Here is a 13,738-nt window from a genome sequence, read left to right on the forward strand (position 1 = left end):
TTTTTAAAATTAAATATCAATATTGTGTTTAAGGTCTTTTCAAAAACAGAATCAAATAAAATATCTCCTGCAGTAGCTCAGAAGGGTCTGAGAGTAATGAAATTACCTGCCCTCCACGTCTATGTAAAATCCAAGAAGTTTCATGGATTCATATCATTCTTATTGTCTTGATGCCTTTTATCCCAGGCATTAGCAGAAAAAGCCACCCATGAAAATGGTACTTCATTTTCCACTTACTATACACGAGGGCAACCAGAGGCCTATCTGATAAGCTTTTGGCTCTCCTTTCACTGAACTCTGATGTCAACCCATTCATTATTCTAGCAGATGGTTTTGCTTTTTTACCAATAAGAATGTCACTCACAAAAGTATTTACTTCCGTAAAATGAAGAAATTTAATTTATCTTTAATTATAAATCGGTTTTAAATTTTCCTTTAACATTTAGGAAATAAAGCATTCTTGTAAAAGCCCTAATCAAAATTCAACTAAAAGTCCCTGCACTACATCATTTGGGGACATATTTACTAGGTATTAAACATGCATCTGCTTTAAATTCATTCTAGATGTGTGTGGGTGTGTCTGTGTGTGTGTGTGTGTGTGGTTTTATACAAAACATCTCAACATGAATCCCATCTCAAAGGTAATTTTATTGTTTTAACAATCAACCCAAAAATTACTTCTTTGTCAACCTCTCTGTTGCCTCAAATACAGGAGTAACTAAAGCGAAAAGCAATTTCCACTTTAGATTAAAACAACTTTGAAAGTAATAAAATTCAAAATAGAAAATAGCCATTTATAAGGGAGAATAACCAATTCAATAACAACTGGGAATAAACTACGAAGGAGTAGTTTACTGACCCTATCCTGCTGAAAGAACTAATTCAATTGGGCCAAGACTATATGAACCATGTGAGGCTATAGAAAAGACACACCTTCTAGATTCCACAGGATGACAGTTTTTTTATAGCTGGAACTTGGAGCGTGCCAACTGGTCCAGATTTTGCTGGTCAAGCAGATCCCAAAGGTTACCAATTGCTAAACTATGTAGAGCTTTATAGGTGAACCAACACTTCAAATTGTATTGTAATCAGAATGCCACTCCTGTCCCATGGAGTTCATCCACAAGTATGGTCAGAACAGAACCATATTGGTGTTCTTCTCTGACTAATGGGATTTCTTTCACCTGTTTTTCACATATTACTAAAAGTTCCTCTTTCACATTCTGTTTTTAATCCAACACCTCCTTCCCACCCCTTTCATATTCTTTTTTTATTTACTTAGCTACTTTCAGATAGCAATAGTGCTAAATAATCAGTAATGTTTTGTTTTAAGGCTTAAGCTATAAGTGGAACTATGGTGAGTAACTTTCCATCCACACTATATGAAAAGCTATCCGAATGGGACACAGCTGCACCAGACCAACAAAACACTGCAGGAAGAAGTTCCTAGAAAGTTGATCAAGATCTCTACTTCAGAGATCCTGGGCTAGGGACCTAAATTTATTTTAACTTTAACTATCATCATGCATCCATTTATCTTATATATGAGCAGTACACTGAACTATAAATTAAAAGGGAAATTTTTTAGACATAAATAGGTCAGTGCAGGAAAATCTCATGAATGAACAATTAAATAGTAAATATGATCTGACTTCAAAAAAATCAAACATCTTACCCCAAAATCAATCTGACATGATTTACAATAATATAATGTATTGATGGGAAAAGCTGATTCAGAGCATATGCTGCAGTTGAGGTGCCACTGACTATAATGCAATCTGTTTCACATTTTAGCTGAAACACGATCATGATAAATAATGTTCTAAGAGAAAGTTCAGCTCTTTATTTAGATGAATTAAAGGAAACCTGAATATAAGATTCAGAGTTTGTATTACAGCTAAGAAAATGAAAAATAGTCAATAGTTAGGTCAATTTAAATCTTAAAATGCATGTTTAAGTTAATGCAGCAAAAAAAGGAATTGTTTCTAAAACTTGTTAAACCTTTGCTTGCTTGCAATTGAAAATTGCTAGGGAGAAGTGAAAGCAATATGACAAAGAAAATACCATATGTTTTAATAGCTTGACCTAACAACATCCTATTGGGAAGTATTGTTTTATATTTAGCACTGTATGTTTAGGTTTTGTGAGTAATCCATTGAATTTTTTAAAACAATCTTGAGATTAGGCAAAGAATTATAATTTCAGAAAGATTATTCTTTCTAAGTAGCAAATGCATTTCAGTTATGCCACTGGAGTGAAAAATAACCCTTCAACAAAATCTGATGTTGCCAATCTTGAAATTTTGAAAAAAAATGTTATAGTGATTTTAACTATGATCTATTATACTACTAAACATAAGGCTTGGTCTCCTGACACATAGGAACTTTGCATTCAGAGGGTGACTTTGTGTTGCTGGTTTTTTTTTCTCCTAGTCTAACTATTTGCTGAGAGAATGCTTTGCAAGACATTGATTTCTGAGAGGCCAATCTTGTGGTCCATATTTTTCACAGATAGGTAGAAAATGCGTTCAGGCATTTCAAGCATTGCAAAGGGAATGGGGGATAGAATTGCCTCAGTTTTCACAAAGTGTTTCATGTGGTCTTTTAGATCCCAACCAGAATTTACCAGCATCTGGCATATTCAAACTTCACTGTCTCAAAACATGGGGAACTTCTGCAATGATATCTAAAGTTGATTGCAACTGCTAGGCACATCTTCAAAAGATCTTGTGAAGAATAAATAGCAGGAATGTTTGTTTAACAGATAGCAAAAAGTTGTATATACTACAAGATTTCATCAGTATCAGATATGAAGATGGACTCATAAGGAATATTAAAGTTTGCATTTATTTATTCATTTATTCATTTATTCATTTATTCATTTATTCAGTTACTCAGTTACTCAGTTACTCAGTTACTCAGTTACTCAGTTACTCAGTTACTCAGTTACTCAGTTACTCAGTTACTCAGTTACTCAGTTACTCAGTTACTCAGTTACTCAGTTACTCAGTTACTCAGTTAGTCAGTTAGTCAGTTAGTCAGTTAGTCAGTTAGTCAGTTAGTTAGTTAGTTAGTTAGTTAGTTAGTTTAAATGTATGTAGCTGCCCATCTCACAAAATGTGACTCTTGAAGACAAAGAACAATCAAATAATGTCCGGTATAAAAACAGACAATATAATTTATATATTTAAATTGGTAACAACCAAATCATTCAAATTATAGTTATTGTAAAGGAGAAATAAATTGACATCTTGAAATAATACCTTTGCTGGCATGTGCTTAAGTGCTGCCTGCCATCATTTGGACTTCAGTTGATAACTCCTTCCATCATGGTGACTCCCCTGCCTTCTCAACTTTCTCCTTGATCAGATTTCTTTCTATTAAAAAGAGAAATAAAACCTGCCTATTCACTCAAATTTTGTAGATAAAGATACTTAAACCACTCAAAGACCCAAAGACCCAAAACTTTGTAGAAACTCATATATTTAGTTGTACAGTTAACACCTGATTTAAAAAAACAACATTCATCTCAGAAAAAGAGTAGAACGTAATATTTTAGTTTCTGGGAACAAGATACAAATGTATAAAACAAAATTTGGTGGAGGGTAACATAATGAATCTATTAAGGAACAAAATGCAAATATTTTACATGAAGAACCTTAAGGCTACTTCTGTCAGATATACCACAGGATAATTTTCTATCCCCCTTTATTTTCTTCAGATTTTTAAAAACTTCTTTTCAAGAAGTGCCTGGGTTGTTATACAGTGCAATAGTTTTATATATATACTGTATATACAAACTAATTATGTCCCTTTTGTTCACTCTACTCCATTCATTTAAATATTCACCTATTTAGCATTGATAACCTAATCCTTTTTGCCCCTGAAGATTCATTCATAATTATAAAATGAAACAACGCTGAAGCAGTGTTTAAATTAAGTATTTTTAACTTAAAATATATTTCTACAAAGCTCTGAGATGTATAATAGATCTTTTTACACAAATAAACATTATTTATTTCTACAGTAGGAAGAGCTCAGTTTTATTATTCCCAGTTTATTGTGATTTACAGAAATCTTTAATTCATTGGCCATGGACAATCATCACCTAAAATACATGAACATATGGTTTTCATCTTCCTCATTGTAGCCTTAGGTAACTTCCTGAAACCACATCCTTGACTCTTAGAAGGCATGCAATTGGGCCCCAGTCTCTACCCTCTGTTTCTATCTAGTGATATTTTGTATACCCTTCCTTTAATCTCCAAGCTACATATAAGCTGCTGCAGGATTGTGGCAAATAAGATTATATAACCAATTATATATAATCAATTGTAGCCCCCAAATCACATTTTCTTCAGTTTCATTTAAATAAAAAGATTTGGGCAACTGAGCAGCTATATCATATTCCCAAGTTATAACTTCTTGGGTTTATGTCTCCTTTTAGGTAATAAACATATATTCCTATACCTGTGAAATATTTTAATACAGTGATGGCGAACCTTTTTTTTCTCAGTTGCCAAAAGAGCATGCGTGCACACTATGACGCATGTGTGAGTGCCACACCTATAATTCAATGACTGGGGAGGATGAAAACAGCTTCCCCCAACCCCGCAGAGGTCCTCTGGAGGCCTGTTTCCCAAATTCTGGTGGGCCCAGTAGACTCGTGTTTCTCCCTCCCCAGGCTCCAAAGGCTTCCCTGGAACCAGGGGAAGGTAAAAACACTCTCTCCCATCCCCCTGCAGGCTCTCTGGAAGCCAAAAACACCGTCCCTGAGCCTCTGTGTGAGCCAAAAATCAACTGGCTGGCACACACATGCACGTTGGAGCTGAGCTAGGGCAACATCTTGCATGCCAGCAGATATGGCTTCGTGTGCCACCTGTGGCACCTGTACCATAGGTTCGCCATCACTGTTTTAATAGACACAGACAAATTTTCCAGTATTCAGGGTCAGTGAATCAAATAGCCATCAGGAAGCTCAGCTATGTGTGGAGACTGAAAACAAAAGAGACCTCATCACATTTCCATGCTACTGCAATCTCATTTCTGCTATCCAGTTTCTACCGGTTCGGACTGGTTCGGGTGAACCAAATGCTCTGACGATCAGCTGGGCCCACTGGCCTGTCCCTGCACTTTACTCATCTATATCTTCTCAGCCATTAGATCCTTGCCCCCTGGCCAATGAATGAATTGAGAGAATGTTGAGTGAATGGAATGACTGTTTTTAATGCTTTTGGGTTTTTTAGATTTTAATTAATTAATTGGTAATTGTACACTATTTATTATATGCTGTGAGCCGCCCCGAGTCCTTGGAGAGGGGCAGTATAGAGATCCAATTAATAAATAAATTTTCACATACGAAACTCCTGTGACAGACAAATTATTTCTTACAAGATCACTTTCTATGTTCCTTGGACCATGCATGTGTATTTCCTTCCCATGAAAGTGTAAACAGATGCTATCTGTTCCTCATTCCATGCTTCCTTAATTATGAAACACATTTCTGAGATGTCCTCATTTCTATACATGACAGTTAACATATTTCCTAATATAATACATATAGCAGTGGGGATAGTGGTCCATAGAAATGCATAGAAAATAAAATAAGATCAATTTTCTATGTTCCCTTTGGTTAAGAAATGGATTTAGATCTAATATTAGTAAGTGGCAGTAGCCATAAGGATAGCAAAAGCTTACAAAAACCAAAAAACAAACAGCATATTCATGGAACAAGGAGAGCTTTCAGTACAGCAAATATGGCTCTCTAATTTAGAATTAATTGTTTGCATCAGGCAAGCAGTACATGTACATGTGATACCATTCCTCCCAAAATCAATAAGAAAAGCAGCATTTTTCTGAAGATGCTTTACAATGAGAAGAGACCAAAATAAATGACAAGAGAATATGATAACATATTTCTGAAATCACTTTTTAAATTTCTTGTTAGTCAAAATCAGTCTCTAGCCATTCTGCTTTCAAAATTACAGTATAAGTAGTGAATTGCCATTAAAGATATTTTAGATCCTTCTGTTTACATCTCCTATATCTATGGAAGAAAAAAACCTGAATCAAGATGTTGATATCTCAAGAGGAATCTGGAAGCAAAGATTGAAATAGAAAGTATTGGGAATATCAGTTTAGAAGCAAGAGAATGTGCATGAAAGCTGTATCACAAGAAATAAAAGACTCAGTTTCCATTGATTAATCTGGTCCTTACTAGTGAGGGGCGAACCCAACGGTGTTGGGTTCGGCAAGTTCGGATGAACTTTACGCAAAAGTCAGCCGAACCTGAATCAAACCGGAACCGGAACCGGAACCCGAATGGGAAATCCAACAAAAAGTTTCTGGGGGCGGAGCTTTAACATCACGTATACTGGCAGGTTGCTAAGAACGCCAAGGTGATCACTTCCTGGATTCCATAATTGGCAACCTGCCGGTGACATCAAAGCTCCACTGCAAGCAAAGGGCGGTCCTTTCACATGAAGATCTCCCTTTGAAGGAGCTGGGGAATCCCTCCCATAAAGAGATTCCGGGGGCGGAGCCTTGACGTCACCGGCAGGTTGCTAATTATGGAATCCAGGAAGTGATCACTTTGGCGTCCTTAGCAACCTGCCGGTGACGTCAAAGCTCCGAACGCCGAATGCAACCCCAAACTTTGCCCGAAGTTTCAAAAAATTTCGGGTTCGTGTTCGGCATACCGAACACTGCAAAATTCAGTATGGACCCGAATTGTGCGGGTTCGGTTCGCCCATCACTAGTCCTTACGCTGTAACCTTGAAAATAAAGTTTCACAGAATGAGGATTTAATAGACGTGTAGGGATTTAATAGGTTCAAGGCCGAAGTCCCACCTGAAATCATCTTATTAAAAAAAAAAAAGAGCTTAGATTAATCGGGACTGTCTTATTGGTTTGATTGCAATGTATCTGTATTACTCATTGTACGATACAATATAATACAAAGCTGGACACATGCAACAGATGCCCCCAGAGCAAATAGAAGCCTTCTAAAACTCTTCAGAATCCATAAAAAATCCTACTCAATTTTTTTTGGATTTAAAAGAGAATCATGAGGATTTACCCTGCAGGAGCTTCTATTGTTGTATTTCAGTCGCTAAGTCATGTCCAATTCTTCATGACTATGACCCTTCTGTCCACGATTGTCTCCTGGAGTTTCCCAAATTCATGTTCATTGTACCAATGACACTATCCATCCATCTCATCCTCTGCTGTTCCTTTCTTCTGCTTTCAATCTTTCCCAACATCAGGGGGTTTCCCCCCCCCCAGTGACTCATCTTTTCTCATTAGGTGGCCAAAGTATTTGAGTTTCAGCTTCAAATCTATCTTTCCAAAGAACATTCAGGGTTGGATCTAAGACAGTGATGGCAAACCTTTTTTGACTCAGGTGCCAAAAGGGTGTGTGCACGAGTGATAGTGTGTGCATGCTTGCCCACACCCACAATGCAATGCCCTGCACATGTGCACAACCCCCCTCCCCCCCATGCATGTGCGCAAACCTCACTGAAGCTTCTGGATTTCCAGTAAGCCCGTTGGGCTGTTTCTCACTCTCCCCAGGATTCAAGAAAGCCTCCTGAAGCCTGGGGATGGCCAAAAATGGCCCAACAGGCCAATTGGAAGTTCAGAAACGAAAGGAAGTTGAGCATCCCTACTACGTACCTTCAGATAGTTGCAAGCTGGCCTTGTCCACCTCTGCCCATTTCTTCTGCAGCCGGGAAGTCTTTTCTGAAGCTCTGGATCGATCTGGAGCTCTCTTATCAGTTGCAAAGGTCTTCAGGAAAGACCTCTGCAACTGATAACAGAGCTCCAGATCGATCCAGAACTCTGTTATTGACTGCACAAGCTTCAGAAAAGCCTTCCCAGCTGCAGAAGAAATGGGCCGAGATGTGAGAGGCCTGGCTGCAACTTTCAAAAGCTGAAGGAGTCCCTGAAGACCTCTGACAGCAAAAGGGAGGGTGAGGGTGAGCACACAAGTAAACTTCCAGTTGGCTGGTTGGCCCATTTTCACCATGGGGAGAGAGAAAACAGCCAAAAAGAAGGCCAAAAATCAGCTGGACAGCACACATATGCACACTGGATATAGGGCAACACCTCATGTTTCCTCAGATATTGCTCCACATGCCACCTGTGCCATAGGTTCACCATCACTGTACCAATCCATTCTATTTGGCGCTTGCATGCCTATCTTTGTTGCACCACAGGGGACAAACTAGCTTACACCAGCTCACTAGTAGCACTCCGCTTGCTGGCTCTTCCAGGCTCCTCTGTCAGTCTTGCCTTGTATTCAGAGGTGAAATTCAGCAGGTTCTGACAGGTTCTAGAGAACTGGTAGCAGAAATTTTGAGTAGTTCGGATATACCACTTCTGGCTGGCCCCAGAATGGAGCAGAAATGGAGAGATTGCAGTATCCTTCTCCCAGGAGTGGGGTGGGAATGGAGATTTTGCAGTATGTTTATCCTGCCATGCCCACCAAGCCACACCCTCCAAGCCCACCAAGCCACGGCTTCAGAACCAGTAGTAAAAAAAAATGAATTTCACCACTGCTTGTATTGCTTTGCTTCTATTAATTAAAAGAGGTGGACACACTCTCATGTTCACACTATTTCATTCTTTTCACCTAAGAATATTGCTACACTTTTAAAAAACATTTCTGTAGAACAATCTTTGTCTTCAGAAAAAATAAATTGGCTAAGATTTCCACAGTTCTCATGAATTCCCAGAATGATGAATACTGTTTATATGAGGATGGGTATTAAGAAGGTCACAGGAGAAAACAGGTACAGGAACTAAAATATAATGTTCAAAACTACTTAAGTTTTTGTGTCACCAATTATTTTCAAAAAAGAGGTAAGAATTATTCTTGATGTGTAAACCTGACAGCCTGCAAAGATTTTCTATTTGCTTTTAAATCTATGCAGTCACTTTGATGTGTTACTTTGCTGGTCGTACTTAAAATAAATACTTTATTTTATCTTGCCTTTTTACTGGGTTTAGCCTTTGCAAAGATGGTTTAAATCTAAATTGTTTGGATTGGTTTCTATTATAAGGTTTATTATTAAAAGCATGCAGTTCTGAATTTTGTCTAGGAATTTGAAAAAGTAAATATTCATATAACCCACAAGAGAAGGTTAAAACTAATAGAAGAAAACTGGTGAATTACATTGACAGGCAATTCAAGAAAGTTGTAAAAGGTGTGCAAGAAAAGATTCACAGATTGTTCAGGAGTCTTTGTACAGTACTTCCTAGATTTTTCAAAATACATTTGAACCAGCAAGTAAGAAGGAAAATGAATTTTATCTTTCTTGTAAGGATTTTGTGGGAAAATGCTAACAATTATAGCAAGCACAAGCCAATGCTACCAATATTTAATCACACTGAAGAAGGAACTGCATTCACTGCATCAAGGAAGTGTTGAAGCATCTGTTTCTCTACTAAACTAGGCATGCAAAATTCAGCATTGCAAAAATTTGGCAGTGTTAATGAGGTTAGATAGTATCAAAAAAAGATTGGACAAATTTTGGAAATGGAGCAAAAAACAAATGCTAGCCATTCTGTTGAACTATCCAATTAACCATAGACTATGTAAATTGTGGAAAAGATCAGTAGGTAAGACTAACAAACTATGTACAGCTACTGCCTATCTGTAGTTTGTTACCTGTTCTTGCTAGTCTGTCCAATAACTAAGGCAGTGAGCCAGCATTCAATCTGAATCTCCTGAATGCTACGGTAGCAGTGTGCTACCACACATTGCTTGGATTGTGTCCATTAGTTTCTTTGCCAATGGACATAAGCAAACCAATTATTCATAATCTACTTGTATTATTCATAGCCTATTGGGCTCTCCAAGCTAGGGTTTTTTTTAAAATAAAAAATATCTTTATTTATTTATCAAATGTTTAGAACATCTCTGGACAATGTTACATTAAAAATGTAAAACTCATATTAAATACTTAAATAGCTTTTTTTAGTTATCCAAAGAAAAAAACTTGGTATAGATCATGAGTATCAAACTCATTGCATCATGTTGCTGTCACATGATGTTTCATGACGTTTTTCCCATTCACAGAGCTAGGGTGAGCGTGGCCCTGCATGCAATACATCCAGCCCATGAACCATCAGTTTGATACCCCTGTCAATGTTCCCTCTAATTTTTTTTCGGTGTGGGCGGAAAAGTATAGTGTCTGAGCGGCAATCCCTTTGGAACTGGGTGGCATAGAAGAATAAACAAACAAACAAACAAACAAACAAACAAACAAACAAGAACAGTGACTCCTGTTATAGATTCTTTCCTTGACTTGTTTCAAGTGGAACAAGTGCTGGATACTATTGACAGAATGAACAAATTTGTAAGGACAAGCAAGAAATATCAGTAAGGAATTGCCATTTCATTTGAGAGTGATCAACCAGTGGAACAGCTTGCCTGTAGAGGTTGTGAGAGCTCCAACACTTGAGACTTTCAAAGAGAGATTAGACTGCCATTCATAGTTCCCTCTAAGCTGAGCAGTGAGTAATCGCTCACTTAAAAATCATCATCAACTCAGAGTTTTCCAAACCTGCCCAGAAGCCGAGAGGGAAAGAGTGAGAGTGAAGGAGAGAGAGAGGAAGAGAGGAAGAGAGAGAAACAGATAGAAAAAAGAGAGGAAGAAAAAGAGAAAGAAAAAGAATGGGAGAAAGGAAGAGAGAAATCAAAATCTAGTTTGAAACTAGCTCAACTATTTAAGTGGCATTTTGATATTGATAGAGTTGCCCTATTATGAGCTCACTGTTATAGGCACACAGTACAGTATTTTATTTTGAAATTCTCTGAGGCAAAACAGGGTGGGTTTTTTGTTTGTTTGTTTGTTTGTTTGTTTGTTTATTTATTTATTTATTATTTCTGTGCTGCCCAGTCCCGAAGGGACTGCTGCTCAGACACTATACTTTTCCGCCCACCCCCCAAAAAAATTAGAGGGAACACTGGTGCCATTTGTCCAAAATGGCGTGGGGATTCCTGCTTGAGCAAGGGGGATTGGACTAAGTGACCTACAAGGTCCCTTCCAACTCTAATAATAATCTAATCTAACATGACATCACTCTGACTTCTGTAGTTGTAAACAAGCCTCCAAGCTGTCTATAGTTTGCTTCCTAAGTTGTCGATTGGAAGACATGGTAGGAGTAAATATCATTAGTCCTTGTTTTCTACTAAGCCAGAATCCTGATAATTGTGATTTGGCATAGCATATAAATATGTATGGTGATGTTGTTACTATTTGCCTGTATCAATATATGGCCCATAAACTTCATTGCATTTGCCTCGAGTTTAACTACTCCACCTGAGTGAAAGAATGTGCCTTTTATTCTCCTTATGCACTGTTTTATAAATCTCATTTCCCCACCATTACTTCTTTTTCTATAAACTTTAAATCTCCAAATATTTTTAGTCCTTCCATAGAAGAAAGTTGCTCTAGCGCCTTGATTATTTTGGCTGCCCTTTGCAACACTTTTTGCAGCTGTCTAAGTTATTCTTATGAGATGGGTGAATGACCAAAGCTTCAGAGTATTATTGGAGTCTGTACAAAACAAGCAGTTCCACATGAATTACAAAGAAACAAAATGGTTCCTCTAACCCCAGAAGAGGTGAAAACTGGCAACCATGTGGGAACGTTCAGCTGATGATGACTCATCTCAGAAGAATGATTTTTTTAAAAGATTTCAGGTCATCAAGTATTCTTCTCTTTGGTGTTAAGTACAATAAGGACAGATGGGAAGTATGGGAAGTATGTTGTCTCAATTTTTACATTTATTTGTATTTTAGTGTTCCCTGAGTAGGGCAGAAGCACGCCGAGATGCTGCAAAAGTGGCTCTTATCAATTCTCTGTTCAATGAGTTGCCTTGCCGCAGGATCACAAAGGAATTCATTATGGAGAGTGTCCAGGAAGCTGTGTCTTCCACCAGTGTAAGTATTACCCATCATTTTGTGTGCCGTTTTCCTATATACTACATTTATGATAACATTACAAGCAGGAAGGAAATTATTCATGTAAAGGAAGAGCGAGAGAGCTTCGATTGATATATATTTTTCTCACTATGATTAATGTGTCCCTTTTGACCCAAACGCCTTTTTATTTATTTATTTATTTATTTATTTATTTTATTTATTAGATTTGTATGCCGCCCCTCTCCGTAGATTCGGGGTGGCTCACAACACAATAAAACAATTTATAACAAATCTAATAATTTAAAAAACATTTTAAAAACCCCATTATTAAGCAGACATACATACAAACATACCATACATAAATTGTATAGGCCCGGAGGAGATATCTCAATTCCCCCATGCCTGGTGACAAAGGTGGGTTTTAAGGAGTTTACGAAAGGCAAGGAGGATGGGGGCAGTTCTAATCTCTGGGGGGAGCTGGTTCCAGAGGGTCAGGGCCACCACAGAGAAGGCTCTTCCCCTGGGACCCGCCACTAACCTCTGACTGCGACCGACCGGAGAGGTAGGAGGAGAACCACTGAAGAACAGTGCCTCCCACTCCCAACCCCTCCAGCTGGCACAGAAGGATACCATGTATTTCCTCAATACATACATGCCAAGGCTACGTTTTAAAAATCCATAATCTGTTTTGTTTCTTAAGAGGAATGTATCGGGTTTTCCCAGCATATTGTTGAGTAATAAAAGTTACAACCACTGATGTTACTTATTTACTTACATTTATTTATATTACTTATATTTACTTATATTTATTTAATATTGCCATAGTGGGGCAGTGGTTAAAGTGCAGTACTGCAGGCTTCTTCTGCTGACTGCTGGCTACCTGCAATTTGGCAGTTCAAATCCCACCAAGCTCAAGGTGTGTAAAATGAGGACCTAGATTGTTGGGGGTAATATGCTGACTCTGTAAACTGCTTAGAGTGGGTTATAAAGCACTATAAATATAATTGCTATTGCTATTCACTTATGGATACTCAAGGTGGTTTACAGAATATAGAATCACATTTAAAACAATAAAAACTAACAAAAAGAAGGTATATGGTAAATGTAATATAGTATAATAATACAAAATCACCCTCCCCCTCCCATCACCACCATCCCATCCACAGCAGATCACACAAGCCATTTAATGGGCTCCATCCCACTCTGGGTTCTCCAGGTCCACTGGCAGAAGCAGATCTTTAGCACCTTCCAGGAGAGTATTGGATAGGGAGCCATTCTAATCTCTGGGTGAATGATGTTGCAGAGAGAGGGAGCCACCATGAAGAAGGCCCTTCTTCTGGGTCCCGCCAGGTGTATCTATCTCAGGGACTCGCAACATTCCCCGCCCCCCTATTCTGATGAGTCGGGTAGATGTGACCAGCACAGGACGGTCCCTCAGATAACCTGCAGTTTCACCAATGTTACACCATCAGTTACATTTTGCTTGTGATGAGATATGGAGTGACACAATTAAAATGAACTACAGTAATACCTCATCTTACGAACTTAATTGGTTCCAGGACGAGGTTCGTAAGGTGAAAAGTTCGTAAGATGAAACAATGTTTCCCATAGGAATCAATGGAAAAGCCAATAATGCATGCAAGCCAATTAGGAAAATCCAAAACATTAAGGCTTAAAAAAAAAAAACTGCCGGCAGACGAAGCTGAGGCGAATGGAGTGGGGGGAGGGAAACCCATGGAGATCCAGAGGGGAGAATGGTGCAAGACAGGGTAGGGAAAAATGGGAGGAACCCATGGAGATCCAGAGG

At 38.2% G+C, this 13,738-nt stretch overlaps 1 protein-coding gene across 1 annotated transcript in view; it reads left to right on the forward strand.

Moving 5' to 3' along the window:
* LIX1 (limb and CNS expressed 1) overlaps window positions 1-13,738 on the forward strand; it is a 45,112-nt gene that overhangs the window by 17,436 nt on the left and 13,938 nt on the right. The window contains exon 3 of the mRNA XM_070736334.1: window positions 11,809-11,949. Within this exon, the coding sequence (XP_070592435.1) occupies window positions 11,809-11,949 (141 nt within the window). The remainder of the gene's footprint in view (window positions 1-11,808; window positions 11,950-13,738) is intronic.

The sequence above is a fragment of the Erythrolamprus reginae genome, chromosome 2 (assembly GCF_031021105.1).
Source record: "Erythrolamprus reginae isolate rEryReg1 chromosome 2, rEryReg1.hap1, whole genome shotgun sequence".
In the NCBI taxonomy this organism is placed as follows: domain Eukaryota; kingdom Metazoa; phylum Chordata; class Lepidosauria; order Squamata; family Dipsadidae; genus Erythrolamprus; species Erythrolamprus reginae.